At 40.9% G+C, this 24,812-nt stretch overlaps 2 protein-coding genes across 4 annotated transcripts in view; one reads left to right on the forward strand and one right to left on the reverse strand.

The window, feature by feature from the left end:
- LOC138853519 (tigger transposable element-derived protein 1-like) overlaps positions 1 to 12,779 on the reverse strand; it is a 176,560-nt gene extending 163,781 nt beyond the window's left edge. The window contains exon 1 of the mRNA XM_070090677.1: positions 12,325 to 12,779. Within this exon, the coding sequence (XP_069946778.1) occupies positions 12,325 to 12,422 (98 nt within the window). The 5' untranslated portion in view covers positions 12,423 to 12,779. The remainder of the gene's footprint in view (positions 1 to 12,324) is intronic.
- Positions 1 to 24,812, forward strand: part of E(z) (histone-lysine N-methyltransferase E(z)) — a 442,429-nt gene that overhangs the window by 86,890 nt on the left and 330,727 nt on the right. The window lies entirely within an intron of this gene.

Below are 24,812 nucleotides of genomic sequence, written 5' to 3' on the forward strand. Positions count from 1 at the left end.
CTCCCTCTCTTTCTCCCTCTCTCTACCCTTTCTCTCCCCCCTCACATTTCTCTCCCTCCCCCTTGGTCTTATCCCTCACCCCCATACTCTCTCCTCTCTCTCCCTCTTTCTACCCTCTCTCTCTCTCTTTCTACCCTCTCTCTCTCTCCCCCACACCCTCTCCCTCCTCTAGCCTTCTGTCTGTGGTAATAAAAAGTAAAAAAAAAAAAAAATGGGTGGCCTTAGAGGACGGAAACCCAGAGATCTGGTGGACGAACCAGGGAGGAAAGACTGGGAGCTAGAGCTCCAAAAAAGGGAGGAAGAGTGGGGCAGGAAGATAGTAGAGCTTGGTAAGAAAATGGAGGAGCGGATAGCTGAAGAGTGCAGGAAGTGGGAAGTACAGGTCTTAGCAGCAGAAGCTAGGATACAGTGCTTAGAAGAGAAACTGCAAAGCCTGAAACAGATTAGAGAGACAAATGACAATTCAGGTGTGACATCAGGAAATTCAAAGTCAGGCGCAGACAAGGGGATGGTAAGCAACAACAGAGACATGCCATACACGAAGGCCCTATCAGACCCACGTGGGGCCAGGGAAAAGACGACGAGCACACTAAGATCCAACGACAGGTCCGAAGACAATGAAGGTATGCTATATGCAGAGATTCTAACAGCCAACTGCAGTAGCAAGGGACAGCTGGACAGGAAAGACAGTCCACTGAGAATAGAAGTTTCAGATATGACAGGGACTGAAGGCAAGAACATGTCAATGGAAGGAAATAAAATGCCTCAGAGGACGCAGATGGAGACTCAGTGGGAGGAGGAAAGGGCGAGGTCAGTTTTTGTGTACGGGCTCCAAGAAGCCAAGGGGGCCAACTTTGAAGAAATAAAACAGGAGGAGAAAAAAATGATTGAAGGCATCATGAAAACAATAGGGGAGGGCAATATGACCCAGGTGACAAATTTTCAGAGAATTGGGTGGTTTGCGAGTGGAAGGATAAGGCCTGTCAGAGTAACTTTCAAGGAAGAATCAGTTCGAACCAGGATTCTGCAAGAGAAAGCAAGACTGAGGGACAAAGAGGGGTACCAGAGAGTATACCTCGACCGCGACAGAACACAAGAAGAAAGGACTACACTGAAAGAGAGGGTACAGAGATGCAAGGAGGAACGAGAAGCAATGAAAATGAGCAGGACCCAGACACAGGAGGAAGGGCAAACACACCCCACAGAATCTCCCACCAAAAGACTCCACCCGCGACATTCCCAACGCAACTGAGCAACCTATACTACAACCCACTCACTGTTCCCTCTGCCACCAATCCCCATATCACAAACCTCACCCCAACAGCTGTCCCTTATGGGCATTCTGACCCCACCCCCATCAACACAAACCCCACCTACACCACAGCCCCATATAGGCCCCCACCAAGGCTCTCGCTCCCCCAACCCCAATATTCTTGCATGACCACAATGATAGAAAAGAAACTAAAGGTTTGGTACACAAACGCGGATGGAATAATGAATAAACATGAGGAGTGGAATGAAAGAATCAGTGAAAAATCCCCAGACATCATAGCAGTCACAGAAACAAAACTCGCTGAGACAATAACAGACACAATCTTCCCAACAGGATATCAGATCCTGAGGAAAGATAGAAGGAGTAGAGGGGGAGGAGGGGTTGCACTGCTCATAAAACACCGATGGGGATTTGAGGAAATGGAAGGCTTGGACATGATTGGAGAAAGAGACTACATTGTAGGTACAATTCAGTCCGGAGAACATAAAGTAGTTATTGGAGTGATGTATAACCCACCACAGAACTGCAGGAGGCCAAGAGAGGAGTACGAAGAAAACAACAGGGTGATGGTGGACACACTGGCTGAGGTGGCAAGAAGAGCTCACTCGAGCAGAGCAAAGTTACTGGTAATGGGCGATTTCAACCACAGGGAGATCGACTGGGAAAACCTGGAGCCACATGGGGGTCCCGAAACATGGAGAGCCAAGATGATGGATGTGGTACTTGAAAACCTCATGCATCAACATGTCAGGGACACAACCAGAGAGAGAGGGGAGGATGAGCCAGCAAGACTGGATCTTGTGTTCACCCTGAGCAGTTCAGACATTGAGGACATCACTTATGAGAGGCCCCTTGGAGCTAGCGATCATGTGGTTCTGAGTTTTGACTATATAGTAGAGTTACAAGTGGAGAAGGTAACAGGAACTGAAGGGGACAGGCCAAACTATAAAAGGGGGGACTACACAGGTATGAGAAACTTCCTGCAGGAGGTTCAGTGGGACAGGGAAATGGTAGGAAAATCAGTAAACGAGATGATGGAATATGTGGCAACAAAGTGCAAGGAGGCAGAGGAAAGTTTTGTTCCCAAGGGAAACGGAAATAATAGGAAGACCAAAACGAGTCCTTGGTTTACCCGAAGGTGTAGGGAGGCAATAACTAAGTGCAACAGAGAATGGAAAAGGTACAGGAGGCATAGGACCCAGGAAAACAAGGAGATTAGTAGAAGAGCCAGAAACGAGTATGCACAGATAAGGAGGGAGGCCCAGCGACAGTATGAAAACGACATAGCATCGAAAGTCAAATCTGACCCGAAACTGCTGTATAGCCACATTAGGAGGAAGACAACAGTCAAGGACCAGGTGATAAGGCTGAGGAAAGAAGGTGGAGAACTCACAAGAAACGATCAAGAGGTATGTGAGGAGCTCAACACGAGATTTAAGGAAGTATTTACAGTAGAGACAGGAAGGACTCTGGGGGGACAGACCAGATGGGGACACCAGCAAGGAATACACCAACAAGTGTTGGACGACATACATACAGATGAGGAGGAGGTGAAGAAACTGCTAAGGGACATCGATACCTCAAAGGCAATGGGACCAGACAACATCTCCCCATGGGTCCTTAGAGAGGGAGCAGATATGTTGTGCGTGCCACTTACCACAATCTTCAACACATCCCTGGAAACTGGGCAACTACCTGAGGTATGGAAGACGGCAAATGTAGTTCCCATTTTTAAAAAAGGAGACAGAAAAGAGGCACTAAACTATAGACCTGTGTCATTGACGTGTATAGTATGCAAAATTATGGAGAAGATTATCAGGAGGAGAGTGGTGGAGCACCTGGAACGGAACAGGAGTATAAATGCCAACCAGCACGGATTCACGGAAGGCAAATTCTGTGTCACAAACCTTCTGGAGTTTTATGATAAAATAACAGAAGTAAGACAAGAGAGAGAGGGGTGGGTTGATTGCATCTTCTTGGACTGCAAGAAGGCCTTTGACACAGTTCCTCACAAGAGATTAGTGCAGAAGCTAGAACATCAGGCGCATATAACAGGAAGGGCACTGCAATGGATCAGAGAATACCTGACAGGGAGGCAACAACGAGTCATGGTACGTAATGATGTATCACAGTGGGCACCTGTGACGAGCGGGGTCCCACAGGGGTCGGTCCTAGGACCAGTGCTATTTTTGGTATATGTGAACGACATGACAGAAGGGTTAGACTCAGAAGTGTCCCTGTTTGCAGATGATGTGAAGTTAATGAGGAGAATTAAATCTGACGAGGACCAGGCAGGACTTCAAAGAGACCTGGACAGACTGGACACCTGGTCCAGCAAATGGCTTCTCGAATTTAATCCTGCCAAATGCAAAGTCATGAAGATAGGGGAAGGGCACAGAAGACCACAGACAGAGTATAGGCTAGGTGGCCAAAGACTGCAAACCTCACTCAAGGAGAAAGATCTTGGGGTGAGTATAACACCAAGCATGTCTCCGGAAGCACACATCAATCAGATAACTGCTGCAGCATATGGGCGCCTGGCAAACCTGAGAACAGCATTCCGATACCTTAGTAAGGAATCATTCAAGACACTGTACACCGTGTATGTCAGGCCCATACTGGAGTATGCAGCACCTGTTTGGAACCCGCACTTGATAAAGCACGTCAAGAAACTAGAGAAAGTACAAAGGTTTGCGACAAGGTTAGTTCCAGAGCTAAGGGGAATGTCCTATGAAGAAAGATTAAGGGAAATCGGCCTGACCACACTGGAGGACAGGAGGGTCGGGGAGACATGATAACGACATATAAAATACTGCGTGGAATAGACAAGGTGGACAAAGACAGGATGTTCCAGGGAGGGGACACAGAAACAAGAGGCCACAATTGGAAGTTGAAGACACAAATGAGTCAGAGAGATAGTAGGAAGTATTTCTTCAGTCATAGAGTTGTAAGGCAGTGGAATAGCCTAGAAAATGACGTAGTGGAGGCAGGAACCATACACAGTTTTAAGACGAGGTTTGATAAAGCTCATGGAGTGGGGAGAGAGAGGGCCTAGTAGCAACCGGTGAAGAGGCGGGGCCAGGAGCTGGGACTCGACCCCTGCAACCACAAATAGGTGAGTGTACACACACACACACACACACACACACACACACACACACACACACACACACACACACACACACACACACACACACACACACACACACACACACACACACACACACACACACACACACACACACACACACACACACACACACACACACACACACACACACACACACACACACACACACACACACACACACACACACACACACACACACACACACACACACACACACACACACACACACACACACACACACACACACACACACACTTTTTTTACACAGGGTTTGACAAGATTAGGTTAACCCTTTCAGGGTCCAGGGGCCAAATTTCAAAGTGTGCACCAGGGTCCAAGAAGTTTCAAAAAATAATTTTGTTATTTTTTTCTTATGAAATGGTAGAGAATCTTTTTCTGAAGGTAATAAAACAAAAAGTACAAAATTTGATGGAAAATTCATGAAATTATGCTCTCGCGTATTTTGATGTATTGGCGATATTTACGCATCGGCGATATTGCCGACTTTGACTCCCATTTTAGGCCAATTACAGTATTCCAGTCAACCAAATTCTTAGCTATTTCACTAGTATTACTTCTATTCTATCGATTGAGCACAAGAAATCACCAAGTCAACTGTTTCAACATCAAAATAAAGTTACCGGAAATTGGTAATTTGGCCAATTTAATCCGTAAACGGTCCAAAAGTATATGTATGTACATTTTTACTGCTAGTGCCCCAAACGTATATATACGTTTTATTTGTCATACATTCAACATTGCCAGGATAAACCTGAGTCACCTAGAGATGAGAGAATGGGTGTGCGCACTCACTGTGCACCATATTAAAATAATTGGGGATGCCTGGGTACCATATGCTCTTTTTTCCTATTAAAAAAACGATTGTTTTTTTTCGCAGAAAAGTTGGGGCACTACGGTAGAGAACGTATATATACATGTACATTTAGACCGTTTACGGGTTAATGCAAAGTTCAAAATATTTGAATTTCAAAATAGGGTCCAGAATAAACAATGCAGGCATTCCTGGCACTAAACTAACATTTCCTCTGTTCATTAGTTATGCTTTCAGGCTTTACAAATGAATTCCATTTTTATTTTTTATTCACAATGAATTTTTATTGAAACCAAAAAATAGAAGATTTACTGTTATGCAATACTAATAATTTTATAAATAATATCACCACATTTGTGAATGTATATTAGACCCACCAGCTGTCATGTATTAGACCTGTGAAGTCATTTGTTTACTCTTAAACATAGGCAAAAATTTAACATTTCTGCTACTTTTATCTCAGTTTCAAGCCATTTTCAGTACTAAAACCAATCAAAATCATCTCTTTTTCTGTAGTATATCTTCCATTCTATCAAATGAGACCAAGAAATTGCAAATACAACTATAAAAACATACGAAATAACACTGCAAAGTCGCTGTTTTAATTGAAAATTGCGGTCTCAGTTTTTTTCCTCATTATGCACTGTGTGCTGCAGGATTTGTTTTATGTGGTGCACACATACCACATAGATGTATTCTCTCATATCTAGGCCCAAATTTACTGCTCACAGCTTATCAGAGTGAGCTGAGCTCATGGCGTAGATCTACGGTTTGGACCTTGAACGTAAAGCTGTAGATCTATGGCACGGACCCTGAAAGGGTTAAGGATCCCAAGCTTTATTGACAAGCTATTTACAGGTTAAGGATGCCTAACTTTATTGACAAGCTAAGAGCTGTTACCTACATCAGCTCATTTGAAAGCATTTTTATTGTTATGAAGCATACAAGTAGGGAACAGGATGAAGTTAGAGCCTTCATTGGGCCAGCATTTTCATCTGTTCAACTGACTTTATCTCATTGACATCATAATGCTGTACGAATATGTTCCAGACTCGAGTCATCCTGGGAATAAATGATCTCAGATGAAGTGATGTTCTGGAGAAGGATACAGCCAGAGTGAAGTTGCTGCTTTCTGCCCATCTTGTGGTATAGAAACTTGCTTCACGCTGTCCTTGAAGTGGATCCAAGTGTGGTACTTTTACAATATTGGCCTTGTACATAACAGTAAGGCCACCCACATCCCTCCTGTGTTGAAGGCTCTGCTGTAATGACAAATCTATCCAGGATTGGTCCAGACAAGAGATGAGACGTCTTGCTCTGTTCTCTACTCTGTCAAGTAGTCGCAGATGAGAAGGGGGGCAGGTGAACCAAGAAAGTGGAGCATACTCAAGGTGTGAGCGTACTTGTGCCTCATACAAAATCTTGCAACCCCTGCTGTCAAGCAGATGCGAGATACAACGAAGTGCTGTAAGCTTCCTTGTTGCCTTGTTTGCAAGATTTACAACATGGTTTTTTCCTTGTCATTTTGGAGTCAGATTTCGCCCCAAGGATATCAACTTCTTCCGCAGGTGCTAACACCCTCCCATTCATCCTTACTAGTGCACCAGCATTACCCTCTTGGTGCCTGGAGATCATCATCATTTGTGTTTTCTCAGGTGCAAACATTACTTGCCATATATTTCCCCAAGCTGATATAGCTCTGAGCTGGTGATTGATGTAGCTTAGAGCAGCTAGCATTTCTTCTCTTGGATAAGTGAATGTCAGTGTACAGTCGTCTGCATATGCATGGGATTCTGGGATGAGATGAAGGAGGTCACTGAAGTAGACATTCCTTAACAATGGTCCCAGAACACTTCCTTGAGGAACACTTGCCCAATACGATGTCTTGCTGATTCCTTTCCATTGAGAACTACCCTTAGAGATCTACCATGAAGGAGGCAGTGTAGAGCCTGCAATTCCCAGAGCTTGCAGTTTTGCTAAGAGGCCCTGGTGCCACACCCGGTCGAAAGCACCAGCAATGTCCAGTGCTACCACACAGCTGACTTTGGATTCATCCAGTGACTGGTGCCACTTAGTAGAGAGGTTTAACAACAGATCAGCAGCAGAGTAACCTTTCCTGAAGCCATATTGATGGTCATAAAGTAGTGAGTGGTAGTCAAAAAACTCTGTCATTTGTCTTGAGATTATTGTCTCAAGGATCTTACTAGTGATTGACAGGAGTGACACTAGTCTGTAGTTGCTGATTTCTGCTCTGGTCTTCTTTTTGTGAACAGACAAGGCCATTTACACTGTACTAGGCACTTCTGAAAGATGCGAGTTAGAGGTGCTGCTAGCTGGTCTGCACATCTTCTCAGCAATCTTGGGCTCAACTTGTCTGGGCCCACAGCCTTTACTTGGTCAGGCAATTTAAGAAGGAAGTGCACCTCTTCCTACCTTATTGTCACCACTGACAGTTTTGACACAGTTTTTGCAGCTAGCCAAAGAGGGTCCCTTGCTTGATCAGAACTTGCATTTTGGTAGCATAGTGTTCGGCAAAGAGGTCCGCTTTCACTTGACTACTAGTAGAGGTGGTCCCATCCTATTGATTTAGAGGTGGAATGAGTTCATCAGGCAGATAACCTTGTCTGTCCTTGACCAGGGACCACCAGGTTTTGGAGCCTACCCTACCTGATGCTAGCTTTCTTCTTGTATCCATCTCTCATTTAGCGATGGCCCACTTTTGAACGTCACCCACATGCTTACAGGCTTGCCTGTGCAAGTTCCTGTTATAGGTGGTAGGATGTCTCTCATACCTTCACCATGCCGTGTACTTAGCAGTCTCTCTACAACGAAAGTCAAACCAAGGCTGATCTGTAGGCTTCATCACATATTGCCAGTGAGGAATGTGTTCTTGTTGTAGATTAAGGATGTGTCCAGTGAAGGCTTTCACTTGGTTGTCAACATCCCCTTGGAGAAGAGCATTCCAGTTGGTAGTGGCGAGCTCAGAGCAAAGGGCTGGCCAATTACCTCTTTCCCATAGCCAGGTTGTGCGTGTTGGGATCTTAAGTGTCGTAAAAACAGCCTTGTTTCAACCCAAGGGGTTGACAAGTGACTATACCTTCTGCTAGATCACTCACTTCTGGGTCAAGGAAGGAGCCAGAGATGTGAGTAGGGAAATCAACAAAGTTTCTCATGTCAAATAATGCAAGAAGGTCATCAAAGTCCCTTTGTATAAGGTGTTGGTTGAGGTCACCAACAATTATGACATGTTGACAGTTGTGTTGTAGCAGAAGGGAGTCCACATCTTCCATTAGGAAGTTGATAATGTCTGCATGTTGCCACTGAGGTCTGTACTTTGCACATGCTAGTACAGAGGTACTAGTGTTTATGTATAGCTTGCAGAACATCATTTCAAGATGAGTAGGGATGGCAACATCAATGTGCTGGGCATGTACACTTTCAGTGAAGCACACAGCAACACCTCCTCCTTGCCCTTGTCTGTCTCTTCTCATCCATGAGGTGTAGCCAGCAATTCTTGCAAAATTTTCTGGAGTCCTGTTGTCCAAAAATGTTTCAATAGCAGCTGTCATGTCGGGACATCGAGTGTTCACAAAACTGTGTGTGAGCTCTCCAGCATTAGTAATGAAACCTCTAATGTTGGCCGACAGGATACTGATAGACTGGCTCCACGTGATGTGGTCAGCTTGAGGTGGTGGGTGTGTAAGGCATGTAAGGTGCCTGTCCTCGAGAGAAGTAGGGCACTGAGGCAGCTGCAGGGATGTAGGTCTGTGGTCTTTTATAAGGCACAATACCACCTGCTAGGCTGAGATGGGAGTAGCTGAGTGGGTGACATGTGAGTGTGTTCACCAATTCAGAGATCCTGCTGGTTTGTTCTGAGAACAGGTCTCTAAACAGGTGGTCCTGTCTATCAAGTTCCTTTTTCTTCCTACACTGGTCCTCCTGATGTCCTTTCTTATAGCAGTAATTGCACCTGGTATCTCGCAGGCAGTTGTTGGCAGTGTGCCCCTTCCGGTGACAGCGAGAGCACAGCCTAGGTGCCTGGGAGGGTGGACTATGATTTGTTGCACCTCCTGTGTTTTGCAGATTTGTCCTCAGGTTCTGCTGCTGGAACTGTGTTAATGGAGGGTGAGACGACTGTAGATCTCTTCCTCCTCCACGTCCTCTGCCCCGTCCTCTACCAGTTCTGACAGATGTGTCCCTGCTGTTCGTACTTTGGTGCAGTAGGTGATCAGGTGAAGTGACAATTCCCTGATTATTAACTGCACCAATCTCTGGTAGAGAAACTCCTGACTCAGAACTTGCTGATGAAGCACTGCTGCCAGATTCTGGAATAGTGTTGGCAGGTGTGCTGACAGGTGTAGGATCAGAGATGGTATGTGCACTGTCAAGTTGACTGGCAGTGGCTGAAGCAGAGATGTCAGGTGTAGGAGAATTAACAGATCCAAGGCTTCCTTCATTGCTGGGAAGAGGATTTGTTCCCTCTGTGGTGGTCAGAGGAATTGTGTTAGAATTCCCAAAGGTAGTGTTTTGAACTGTGTCAGTCTGTGGGACCTTGGCAATTACAGAATTCCACCAGTTATTTACCCCTGAGTTAAGCTCAGTGTGGAATTTCCAGTCTTTGTCAATAGTGTCACCATCAGCTGAGCAGCTTACGTCACTTGATGTAGGCTTGCACTGACCTTCTACAATAGCTTGGAGGTTACCTAATGATTTGAGGAGGTCATGAAGTGCTTCCCTGTGATGGATTATCTTAGCTGCAACTTTACAACACAGCCCAAGAGGGCAGTCTTGATCTTTGGACAGAAGTCCCTTAAGTAGGACTTCTGAACCTTCCTCCTGTAGCTCCAGGCTTGTATCCACATATTCCACAGGATTATGGATGTCCTTCAATTTTCTGAAATTTTCAACCTGGCTGCAACAAAATTCTTCTTCTGGAATGCAATCTGTGTGGCAGTAGTTGGAACAAGTAGGTTCCTTGCATCTAAGAGAAATTTTGTCCCTTGTGGTATACCCACAAACACTGCAGTAACTACTGGGACAATAGCCAGATAGCATAGATATTCTTGCTATTTTGCAATGTGAAGTCATCCCAGAGGAGGCTTGTAGGTTTGCAATGAAGTTCACAGGAGAGAGAGGGTGGATGGTGGTATCATGGGTGGGGGTGTTTATAGTGGGGTGGGTAGTGAGGGCAGGCAGTGGGCCGACGAGCTGGAAGTGTTGCCTTCTCACTATCACTTAATAAACACTGTTTATGCTATCCACTTTTCCACTAAAGGAAGGTGTTACACAAATCACTATGTTACTTTGTACCAGTCACATTGTTATAAAGCACCAGATGCTAGTACATAGCACAAAACACATATAATATTAGATGCTCACTGTGAAGGCAATAGTGACGTCACTCCTAAGGCCTGCAGCTGACCCCTCACTCACACCATATCTTCACCATACCACACTTAAATATCACTGATATTACTTATATTCACTTCAGTGGAGGAGTTGGCTTACTTGTACGTGTACTTATGTGTTGTAGGTAGTACTTCGTCACTGAACAGTTTGTATCCTCACTAACCCTCGTATTTAAGTAATAATTAGAAAGTTTGTGGAGCACACTGTGACACGTCTCTCTCTCTCTCTCTCTCTCAATATCTCTCTCTCTCAATATCTCTCTCTCTCTCTCTCAATCTCTCAATCTCAATCTCTCTCTCTCTCTCTCTCTCAATCTCTCAATCTCAATCTCTCTCTCTCTCAATCTCTCAATCTCAGTCTCTCAATCTCAATCTCTCAGTCTCAATCTCTCAGTCTCAATCTCTCAATCTCTCAATCTCTCAATCTCTCAATCTCTCAATCTCTCAATCTCTCAATCTCTCAATCTCTCAATCTCTCAATCTCTCAATCTCTCAATCTCTCAATCTCTCTCTCTCTCTCTCTCTCTCTCTCTCTCTCTCTCTCTCTCTCAATCTCTCTCTCAATCTCTCTCTCAATCTCTCTCTCAATCTCTCTCTCAATCTCTCTCTCAATCTCTCTCTCAATCTCTCTCTCAATCTCTCTCTCAATCTCTCTCTCAATCTCTCTCTCAATCTCTCTCTCTCTCTCTCTCTCTCTCTCTCTCTCTCTCTCTCTCTCTCTCTCAATCTCTCTCTCTCAATCTCTCTCTCTCAATCTCTCTCTCAGTCTCTCAATCTCTCTCTCAATCTCACACACATGAGAGAGAGAATAAATGAATGATCATCCCAAATACTGTACGTAGAAGTGTGTGCTGTCATTTACCAACTACAGTGGACCCCCGCATAACGATGGCATCGCATAGCGATTTTTCCGCATAACGATTACTTTTATCGGAAAATTTTTGCCCCGCATACCGATTAAAAACCCGCATACCGATTTTCGTCCGAGACGCGTCCAATGTGCCCTCAGCCAGCCTCACATGTGCCGCTCCGTCCCATTGTTTACCAGCCAGCCTCCGCGGTAACATCCAAGCATACACTCGGAATATTTCGTATTATTACAGTATTTTCGGTGCTGTTTCTGGAAAATAAGTGACCATGGGCCCCAAGAAAGCTTCTAGTGCCAACCCTACACCTCAAAGGGTAAGAATTACTATAGAGATGAAGAAAGAGATAATTGATAAGTATGAAAGTGGAGTGCGTATAGCCGACCTAGTCAAGCTGTACAAGAAACCCCAATCAACCATCGCTACTATTGTGGGCACCAGAAAGACAATCAAGGAAGCTGTTCTTGCCAAAGGTTCAACTGTGTTTTCGAAACAAAGATCGCAATTGATGGAAGATGTTGAGAGACTCTTATTGGTGTGGATAAATGAAAAACAGATAGCAGGAGATAGCGTCTCTCAAGCGATCATATGTGAAAAGGCTAGGAAGTTGCATGACGATTTAATTAAAAAAATGCCTGCAACTAGTGATGATGTGAGTGAATTTAAGGCCAGCAAAGGTTGGTTTGAGAGATTTAAGAAGCGTAGTGGCATCCATAGTGTGATAAGGCATGGTGAGGCTGCCAGTTCGGACCACAAAGCGGCTGAAAAATATGTGCAGGAATTCAAGGAGTACATAGAAACTGAAGGACTGAAACCTGAACAAGTGTTTAATTGTGATGAAACAGGCCTGTTCTGGAAGAAAATGCCAAGCAGGACCTACATTACTCAGGAGGAAAAGGCACTCCCAGGACATAAGCCTATGAAAGACAGGCTTACTTTGTTGATGTGTGCCAATGCTACTGGTGATTGCAAAGTGAAGCCTTTATTAGTGTATCACTCTGAAACTCCCAGAGCGTTCAGGCAAAAGAATGTCCTCAAGGATAATTTGTGTGTGCTGTGGAGGGCAAACAGTAAGGCATGGGTCACTAGGGAATTTTTCTATAACTGGTTACACCATGCATTTGCCCCCAATGTGAAAAATTACCTAACTGAAAAGAAATTAGAACTTAAGTGCCTCCTGGTGTTAGACAATGCCCCTGGTCATCCTACAGACGTGTCAGAGCGACTTTATGGGGACATGAGCTTCATTAAGGTGAAGTTTTTGCCTCCTAATACCACTCCTCTCCTGCAGCCCATGGACCAGCAGGTTATTTCCAACTTCAAGAAACTGTACACAAAAGCTCTGTTTGAAAGGTGCTTTGTAATGACCTCAGAAACTCAACTGACTCTAAGAGAGTTTTGGAGAGATCACTTTAACATCCTCAATTGTGTAAACCTTATAGGTAAGGCTTGGGAGGAAGTGACAAAGAGGACCTTGAACTCTGCTTGGAAGAAACTGTGGCCAGAATGTGTAGAGAAAAGGGATTTTGAAGGGTTTGAGGCTAACCCTGAGAATCCTGTGCCAGTTGAGGAATCCATTGTGGCATTGGGAAAGTCCTTGGGGTTGGAGGTTAGTGGGGAGGATGTGGAAGAGTTGGTGGAGGAGGACAATGAAGAACTAACCACTGATGAGCTGCTAGATCAACTTCAACAGCAAGAGGCCACACCTGAGGAAATTGCTTCGGAGGAGGGGAGAGAGAAATTGAAGAAGTTGCCTACTTCAAAGATTAAGGAAATCTGTGCTAAGTGGCTTGAAGTGCAAACCTTCATGGATGAAAATCACCCTCACACAGCTATTGCAAGCCGTGCTGGTGATTATTACACTGACAATGTTGTGAAACACTTTAGGCAAGTCATAAAGGAACGAGAGGTACAGGCCACTATGGACAGATATCTTGTGCGAAAGAAGTCCAGTGACTCTGAAGCTGGCCCTAGTGGCATTAAAAGAAGAAGGGAAGTAACCCCAGAAAAGGACTTACTACCTCAAGTCCTAATGGAAGGGGATTCCCCTTCTAAACAGTAAGAAGATATTGCTCTCCCCTCCTCCCATCCCATCAATCATCACCAGATCTTCAATAAAAGTAAGTGTCATTTAATTGTGCATGCCTTTTTCAGTTTGTGTGTATTAAAATTAACATTTCATGTGGTAAAAAAATTTTTTTTTCATACTTTTGGGCGTCTTGCACGGATTAATTTTATTTCCATTATTTCTTATGGGGAAAATTGATTCGCATAACGATTATTTCGCATAACGATGAGCCCTCTTGCACGGATTAAAATCGTTAACCGGGGGTCCACTGTATACAGAATGGTATTACACTAATCCTACCACCATGAAAAACTTTATCAAAACCAAAGCAACCAGTCTTTAAGGTATTGCTGCAGGTGTCTGCATTATTCTTTATGGTTGTTGTTAAAAAATATTTGTTGGTGGAACTTCAAGGAATTTGGAAACGTGTTAGGAAACATAAATATGCCGGCCCAACAGATAATGGACACCTCATAAAACGGAAAATGCAAGAATAATTATCAGACAAACAGAGCTATGCAGGAGGAAGTGTTGAGAAGCATTCATCACAGCAGTCTCCATTATAGCCACCCAAAGTGGCAGCAGTTTCAACATTTCTGATTTTTTTTTTTTTTAATGCTGGTCGTCTCCTACCAAAAAAGAAATGCCTCCACCCTCATTCACACTGTCACTATCTTGCCAGACGCACATGGATGTGACAGCATAAACGTGAAACGCTATAGATTCGAACTCATGAACTCCGACTGTGAAGTGGACAGACCTGGCTTTTGTGCCTTTTTTTTTATTTAAAGCCTCTTAAGGCTCAAACCAATGACCCCTAATAAGTGAGACATGCGTTCACTTAATTCGTTATGTGTACCATTAATATCACTGAGATCCTACATCTAATACTTGTTAATTTTGTATACTTTTATTGTTAAATCTGTACTTTACTTTTCCTTTGTACAATTTTAGTATCAAACATCTCTGTGCTAAGGCCCTACCCTTGATCATCTTTTCTCTGCTGTACTGTTTAACTTTAGTCTTCCCAGTCATATATACTGAGGCTTGATGGAGCTCCAAATAACTTAGATGTAGCCTAAAAATAAAAAGGGTTAGAATGTTGCATGTGTGTCCATTTATTTTTACTTTCCTCTGTATTCTTAAATTATTCTTATTCTAGTAGTGTTTCCTGTCCAATTTCCTTGGAGAATGGGTTAAAGTTTTGCTTCCTAACCCATGCACTTCATAGAAGAAAACTAAATGGTGGGATCAGTGGGACTGGTAACAGCTTTTCTGTATGCAGTTATTAAAAAACGTGTTCTGCATAGTGATTTTTGTCTCATCTCCTTTATACATCTCTCCCCAACATGCTTTTATCCGTCCAACAATTAATTTTGTTAGCTATTTTGTTGCATCAACTTACAGCAACTATCCCAAGAATGATTCAGCTGGTTCATGTGTTACTATGTACATTATTTGAGGCTCATTTCATAAGTCATGACAACTATTTTTTTTTGATTGAGAAAACTAATGCAAATGTAGACAATTAAAAATGTGTACATTTAAAAGCTACTTAAAAAAAAAAAAACACCAAGTGGCCTCCTCAGACTGAATATATATACAGGCAGCCAAAGGGACTAGACAAATAAAAAACAATTTTATTAGCATTGCTCTGTTTACTTTAATCTGAAAAAAAAAATGTATAGTATATGTACACTGTGGTGTACATACAACTCAACAAAATTCAAAGTAGTCTCCTGGGTTATTTATCACCCATTGCATTTCCCATTCTTAATGCTGTAAACTACTCTGAACAGTGCCTACTGGGCTGTTGCATGATGACATTCTCAGTTTAGGGAGTTTCTCGCTAATGTAGACAGTGCCGAAATAATAATTTGTAATATCACTTATTCATGTTTCAACTGTAAATTTTTCTAGATTAAAGAAAATAGAACAATGCAAATACATTTTTATATCTTATCAGTTCTCCTTGGATGCCTTTGCTCATGGTCAGTCTGTTAATACTATTTTGTGTTTATTTTTATGAGTTTTTAAATGTACAGTATTTCAAATTTGCATTTACAGTAGTTATCTCAGTAGATAATAGTTACCATTAAACATAGCCCTTGTGTATCACTCCTGAAGTTACTGTATAAAGCAAGTCATTTTTGTTTTCTGATAATTCAAGTCAACATGATGAAAAGTATTTACTTCACTTTCCTTTTACCATATTAATACATAAATTGTTACACAGTTGAATTTTGTCATTTGTATTTTATGAATATGTTTATATACGATATATAAGTATTGTGCATATGGTGTGTGTGTATATATATATTATTTTATTTATTTTGTTTGCTAGAATCAGTTATAATTGTTAAGGTTTTACTGTATTAAAACTCTGTGAGGTGTTGTGAATTCAAAGAGTTTTGTGCTTTGAAATGTATGCTGTTGTTTCCCAGAGTATTGTGTATACTTGTGTGTTTGAGAGAGTCTTGTGTTATTGCCTGATTGTAGCTGAAGTAGCTATGTTTGTGGTGTCCTGTGTTAACTTAATTTTTACAGATAAATATTTTTAAAATTTCAAGTTGTAGCAGAAACTACCTTCTCTTAAACTCCAACTATCTAGTGCTATTTAAATTGTAGTACAGAATAAAAAGCACAGTACCATGACTTGAACAATATCTTTTCTTCTTTCTTTCAACGCACCGGCCATATCCCACCGAAGCAGGATGGCCCAAAAAGAAAAACGAAAGTAATATCTTTTCTTATTTCTTATATATTCTGTCTTCTGTCTAGGTGGGTTTTGTCCTATCCCTGTGACACATTAGCTCTTCTGCAGTACTCCTTTGTTCTCTTGTTCCTTAATCTACCTCCTCTATTACTTCCTGCTGTTGCTGCTGCCACTGCCAACAACAACTACTACTACTGTTACTGTCTCTCTGCCTACACTCCTCTCTTTGCTCCCTTTTTTACTAAGACTACTACCTTCTTATTGTCACTCCTATCATTGTTGCATTTTTACTACTACTGCTACTTCTAATACCACTAACTACTACTTCTAATACCACTAACTACTACTATTGCTGCTTCTAATACAATTAACTACTACTGTTTCTAATACCATTAACTACTACTGCTTGTAACACCACTAACTACTACTGCTTGTAATACCACTAACTACTACTGCTTGTAATACCACTAACTACTACTGCTTCTATTACCACTAACTACTACTATTGCTGCTTTTAATACCATCAACTACTATTGCATCTACTACCACTAACTACTACTACTTCTAATACCACTAACTAGTACTATTGCTGCTTCTACTAGCACTAACTAGTACTGCTTCTACTACAGCTAACTACTACTGCTTCTACTACCACTACTACTGCTTCTACTACCACTACTACTGCTTCTACTACCACTACTACTGCTTCTACTACCACTACTACTGCTTCTACTACCACTACTACTGCTTCTACTACCACTACTACTGCTTCTACTACCACTACTACTGCTTCTACTACCACTACTACTGCTTCTACTACCACTAACTACTTCTGCTACCACTAACTACTACTGCTTCTACTACCACTAACTACTTCTGCTTCTACTACCACTAACTACTTCTGCTTCTACTACCACTAACTACTACTGCTTCTACTACCACTAACTACTACTGCTTCTACTACCACTAACTACTTCTGCTTCTACTACCACTAACTACTACTGCTTCTACTACCACTCCCCTCAAGGAAGGTTCCTTGATGTTGGTGAGGGGCACTTGATTTAGGGAATTGGATCTGTGCTCCAGTTCCCCGAATTAAGCCTGAATGCCTTCCACACCCCCCCCCCAGGCGCTGTATAATCCTCCGGGTTTAGCGCTTCCCCTTGATTATAATAATAATTCTACTACCACTAACTACTACTGCTTCTTCTACCACTAACTACTACTGCTTCTACTACCACTAACTACTTCTGCTTCTACTACCACTAACTACTTCTGCTTCTACTACCACTAACTACTTCTGCTTCTACTACCACTAACTACTTCTGCTTCTACTACCACTAACTACTTCTGCTTCTTCTACCACTAACTACTACTGCTTCTACTACCACTAACTACTTCTGCTTCTACTACCACTAACTACTTCTGCTTCTACTACCACTAACTACTACTGCTTCTACTACCACTAACTACTTCTGCTTCTACTACCACTAACTACTTCTGCTTCTTCTACCACTAACTACTTCTGCTTCTACTACCACTAACTACTACTGCTTCTTCTACCACTAACTACTACTGCTTCTACTACCACTAACTACTACTGCTTCTACTACCACTAACTACTTCTGCTTCTACTACCACTAACTACTACTGCTTCTACTACCACTAACTACTTCTGCTTCTACTACCACTAACTACTTCTGCTTCTTCTACCACTACTGCTTCTACTACCACTAACTACTACTGTTTCTTCTACCACTAACTACTACTGCTTCTACTACCACTAACTACTAATGCTTCTACTACCACTAACTACTACTGCTTCTACTACCACTAATCAATTCATTTCAGTTATAATTTCAATTACTCCAAACCAGTAACTACCTCTGTTGAAATATAAAAAACTATTTTAAATTCGAACCAACTACGATATATATGCGTAGTATTAAATAGTCTGTTAAGCATTAGGTTTAGTCTGCCCGAAATGCCCCGGCATGATAGTGGCTTTCTTTGTGCTTACCAAATCAGAATTGTAATTACACATTGTAAACTATGCAAAGAAATAAAATCCTTAATCCTTTACTACTACTGCTTCTAACACCATCAACTACTACTGCTTCTAACACCATCAACTACTACTGCTTCTAATACCATCAACTACTACTGCTTATAATACCATTAACTAAACTACTACTGCTTCTAACACCATCAACTACTACTGCTTCTAATACCATCAACTACTACTGCTTATAATACCATTAACTACTACTGCTTCTAACACCATCAACTACTACTGCTTATAATACCATTAACTACTACTGCTTCTAACACCATCAACTACTACTGCTTCTAATACCATCAACTACTACTCCTTATAATACCATCAACTACTACTGCTTCTAACACCATCAACTACTACTGCTTCTAATACCATCAACTACTACTCCTTATAATACCATCAACTACTACTGCTTCTAACACCATCAACTACTACTGCTTCTAATACCATCAACTACTACTGCTTCTAATACCATCAACTACTACTGCTTCTAACACCATCAACTACTACTGCTTCTAACACCATCAACTACTACTGCTTCTAATACCATCAACTACTACTGCTTCTAACACCATCAACTACTACTGCTTCTAATACCATCAACTACTACTGCTTATAATACCATTAACTACTACTGCTTCTAACACCATCAACTACTACTGCTTCTAATACCATCAACTACTACTGCTTCTAATACCATCAACTACTACTGCTTCTAATACCATCAACTACTACTGCTTCTAATACCATCAACTACTACTGCTTCTAACACCATCAACTACTACTGCTTCTAATACCATCAACTACTACTGCTTCTAATACCATCAACTACTACTGCTTCTAATACCATCAACTACTACTGCTTCTAATACCATCAACTACTACTGCTTCTAATACCATCAACTACTACTGCTTCTAATACCATCAGCTATCACTGCTTCTAATACCATCAACTACTACTGCTTTTGATACCATCAGCTACTACTGCTTCTAATACCATCAACTACTACTGCTTCTAATACCATTAACTACTACTGCTTCTTATACCATTAACTGTTACTGCTACTACTGTTTTTGCTTCTAACACCATCAACTACTACTGCTTCTAATACCATTAACTACTACTGCTTCTAACACCGTCAACTACTACTGCTTCTAATACCATTAACTACTACTGCTTCTAATACCATCAGCTCCTACTGCTTCTGATACCATCAACTACTGCTGCTTCTAACACCATCAACTACTGCTTCTAACACCATCAACTACTACTGCTTCTAATACCATCCACTACTACTGTTTCTAATACCATTAACTACTACTGCTTCTAATACCATTAACTACTACTGCTTCTAATAACATTAACTACTACTGCTTCTAACACCATTAACTACTACTGCTTCTAACACCATCAACTACTACTGCTTCTAATACCATTAACTACTACTGCTTCTAACACCATCAACTACTACTGCTTCTAATACCATTAACTACTACTGCTTCTACTCAACTACTGCTTCTAACACCATCAACTACTACTGCTTCTAATACCATCAACTACTACTGCTTCTAATACCATCAACTACTACTGTTTCTAATAACATTAACTACTACTGCTTCTAACACCATTAACTACTACTGCTTCTAACACCATTAACTACTACTGCTTCTAATACCATTAACTACTACTGCTTCTAACACCATCAACTACTACTGCTTCTAACACCATCAACTACTACTGCTTCTAACACCATCAACTACTACTGCTTCTAACACCATCAACTACTACTGCTTCTAACACCATCAACTACTACTGCTTCTAACACCATTAACTACTACTGCTTCTAACACCATCAACTACTACTGCTTCTAATACCATCAACTACTACTGCTTCTAACACCATCAGCTACTACTGCTTCTAATACCACCAACTACTGCTTCTAATACCACCAGCTACTACTGCTTATAATACCATTAACTACTATTGCTTCTTATACCATTAACTACTACTGCTTCTAACACCATCAACTACTACTGCTTCTAACACCATCTACTACTACTGCTTCTAATACCATCAGCTCCTACTGCTTCTAATACCATCAGCTCCTACTGCTTCTGATACCATCAACTACTACTGCTTCTGATACCATCAACTACTACTGCTTCTAATACCATTAACTACTACTGCTTCTAATACCATTAACTACTACTGCTTCTAACACCATCAATTACTACTGCTTCTGATACCATCAACTTCTACTGCTTTTAATACCACCAACTACAACTGCTTATTATACCATTAACTACTACTGCTTCTTATACCATTAACTACTACTGCTTCTAACACCATCAACTACTACTGCTTCTAATGCCATCAACTACTACTGCTTCTAATACCATCAACTACTACTGCTTCTAATACCATCAACTACTACTGCTTCTAATACCATCAACTATTACTGCTTATAATACCATTAACTACTACTGCTTCTTATACCATTAACTGTTACTGCTACTACTGTTGTTGCTTCTAACACCATCAACTACTACTGCTTCTAATACCATTAACTACTACTGCTTCTAACACCATCAACTACTACTGCTTCTAATACCATTAACTACTACTGCTTCTAATACCATTAACTACTACTGCTTCTAACACCATTAACTACTACTGCTTCTAATACCATTAACTACTACTGCTTCTAACACCATTAACTACTACTGGTTCTAACACCATCAACTACTACTGCTTCTAATACCATTAACTACTACTGCTTCTAACACCCTCAACTACTACTGCTTCTAATACCATTAACTACTACTGCTTCTAACACCAACAACTGCTACTGCTTCTATCACCATCAACTACTACTGCTTCTAATACCATTAACTACTACTGCTTCTAACACCATCAACTACTACTGCTTCTAACACCATCAACTACTACTGCTTCTAACACCATCAGCTCCTACTGCTTCTAATACCATCAGCTCCTACTGCTTCTGATACCATCAACTACTACTGTTTCTAATACCATTAACTACTACTGCTTCTAATACCATCAGCTACTACTGCTTCTAATACCATCAGCTCCTACTGCTTCTGATACCATCAACTACTACTGTTTTTAATACCATCAACTACTACTGCTTCTGATACCATCAACTACTACTGTTTCTAATACCATTAACTACTACTGCTTCTAATACCATCAGCTACTACTGCTTCTAATACCATCAGCTCCTACTGCTTCTGATACCATCAACTACTACTGTTTTTAATACCATCAACTACTACTGCTTCTGATACCATCAGCTACTACTGCTTCTAATACCATCAACTACTACTGCTTCTACTACCATCAATTACTACTGCTTCTAATACCATCAATTACTACTGCTTCTAATACCATTAACTACTACTGCTTCTAATGCCATCAATTACTACTGCTTCTAATACCATCGATTACTACTGCTTCTAATACCATCAGCTCCTACTGCTTCTAATACCATCAACTACTACTGCTTCTGATACCATCAGCTACTACTGCTTCTAATACCATCAACTACTACTGCTTCTAATACCATCAATTACTACTGCTTCTAATACCATCAATTACTACTGCTTCTAATACCATTCCTACTGCTTCTAATACCATCAATTACTACTGCTTCTAATACGATCAGCTCCTACTGCTTCTGATACCATCAACTACTACTGCTTCTAATACCATTAACTACTACTGCTTCTAATACCATTATCTTCTACTGCTTCTAACACCAACTACTACTGCTTCTAATACCATTAACTTCTACTGCTTCTAATACCATCAACTACTACTGCTTCTAATACCATCAACTACTACTGCTTCTAATACCATCAATTACTACTGCTTCTGATACCATCAACTTCTACTGCTTCTAATACCATCAGCTCCTACTGCTTCTAATACCACCAACTACTTCTGCTTATTATACCATTAACTACTACTGCTTCTTATACCATTAACTACTACTGCTTCTAATACCATCAACTACTACTGCTTCTAATACCATCAACTACTACTGCTTCTAATACCATCAACTACTACTGCTTCTAATACCATCAACTACTACTGCTTCTAATACCATCAACTACTACTGCTTCTAATACCATCAACTACTACTGCTTCTAATACCATCAACTACTACTGCTTCTAATACCATCAACTACTACTGCTTCTAATACCATTAACTACTACTGCTTCTAACACCATCAACTACTACTGCTTCTAATACCATTAACTACTACTGCTTCTAACACCATCAACTACTACTGCTTCTAACACCATCAACTACTACTGCTTCTAATACCATCAACTACTACTGCTTCTAATACCATCAACTACTACTGCTTCTAATACCATGCTTCTAATACCATCAACTACTACTGCTTCTAATACCATCAACACCATACTACTGCTTCTAATACCATCAACTACTACTGCTTCTAATACCATCAACTACTACTGCTTCTAATACCATTAACTACTACTGCTTCTAACACCATCAACTACTACTGCTTCTAACACCATCAACTACTACTGCTTCTAACACCATCAACTACTACTGCTTCTAATACCATTAACTACTACTGCTTCTAACACCATCAACTACTACTGCTTCTAACACCATCAACTACTACTGCTTCTAATATCATCAGCTCCTACTGCTTCTAATACCATCAACTACTACTGTTTTTAATACCATTAACTACTACTGCTTCTAATACCATCAGCTACTACTGCTTCTAATACCATCAACTACTACTGTTTTTAATACCATTAACTACTACTGCTTCTAATACCATCAGCAACTACTGCTTCTAATACCATCAGCTCCTACTGCTTCTGATACCATCAACTACTACTGTTTTTAATACCATTAACTACTACTGCTTCTAATACCATCAACTACTACTGCTTCTAATACCATCAACTACTACTGTTTCTAATACCATCAACTACTACTGCTTCTAATACCATCATACTACTGCTTCTAACACCATCAGCTAACTACTGCTTCTAACACCATTAACTACTACTGCTTCTAATACACCATCAACTACTACTGCTTCTAATACCATTACTGCTTCTAACTACTACTACTGCTTCTAATACCATTAACTACTACTGCTTCTAACACCATCAACTACTACTGCTTCTAATACCATTAACTACTACTTCTAATACCATTAACTACTACTGCTCCTAATACCATCTACTACTGCTTCTAATACCATTAACTACTACTGCTTCTAATACCATTAACTACTACTGCTTCTAACACCATTAACTACTACTGCTTCTAACACCATCAACTACTACTGCTTCTAACACCATCAACTACTACTGCTTCTAATACCATTAACTACTACTGCTTCTAACACCATCAACTACTACTGCTTCTAATACCATCAACTACTACTGCTTCTAACACCATCAACTACTACTGCTTCTAACTACCATACCAACTACTACTGCTTCTAATACCATTAACTACTACTGCTTCTAATACCATCAACTACTACTGCTTCTAATACCATCAACTACTACTACTGCTTCTAATACCATCAACTACTACTGCTTCTAATACCATCAACTACTTCTGCTTATTATACCATTAACTACTACTGCTTCTAAAACCATCAACTACTACTGCTTATAATACCATTAACTACTACTGCTTCTAATACCATTATCTTCTACTGCTTCTAACACCATCAACTACTACTGCTTCTGATACCATCAACTACTACTGCTTCTAATACCATTAACTACTACCGCTTCTAATACCATCAACTACTACTGCTTCTAATACCATCAGCTCCTACTGCTTCTAACACCATCAACTACTACTGCTTCTAATATCATCAGCTCCTACTGCTTCTAATACCATCAGCTCCTACTGCTTCTGATACCATCAACTACTACTGTTTTTAATACCATTAACTACTACTGCTTCTAATACCATCAGCTACTACTGCTTCTAATACCGTCAACTACTACTGCTTCTGATACCATCAGCTACTACTGCTTCTAATACCATCAGCAACTACTGCTTCTGATACCATCAGCTACTACTGCTTCTAATACCATCAGCTCCTACTGCTTCTGATACCATCAACTACTACTGTTTTTAATACCATTAACTACTACTGCTTCTAATACCATCAGCTCCTACTGCTTCTAATACCATCAGCAACTACTGCTTCTAATACCATCAGCTCCTACTGCTTCTGATACCATCAACTACTACTGCTTCTAATACCATTAACTACTACTGCTTCTAATATCATCAGCTACTACTGCTTCTAATACCATCAACTGCTTCTAATACCATCAACTGCTTCTAATACCATCAACTGCTTCTAATACCATCAATTACTACTACTTCTAATACCATCAATTACTACTGC

The sequence above is a fragment of the Cherax quadricarinatus genome, chromosome 3 (assembly GCF_038502225.1).
Source record: "Cherax quadricarinatus isolate ZL_2023a chromosome 3, ASM3850222v1, whole genome shotgun sequence".
Lineage (NCBI taxonomy): Eukaryota > Metazoa > Arthropoda > Malacostraca > Decapoda > Parastacidae > Cherax > Cherax quadricarinatus.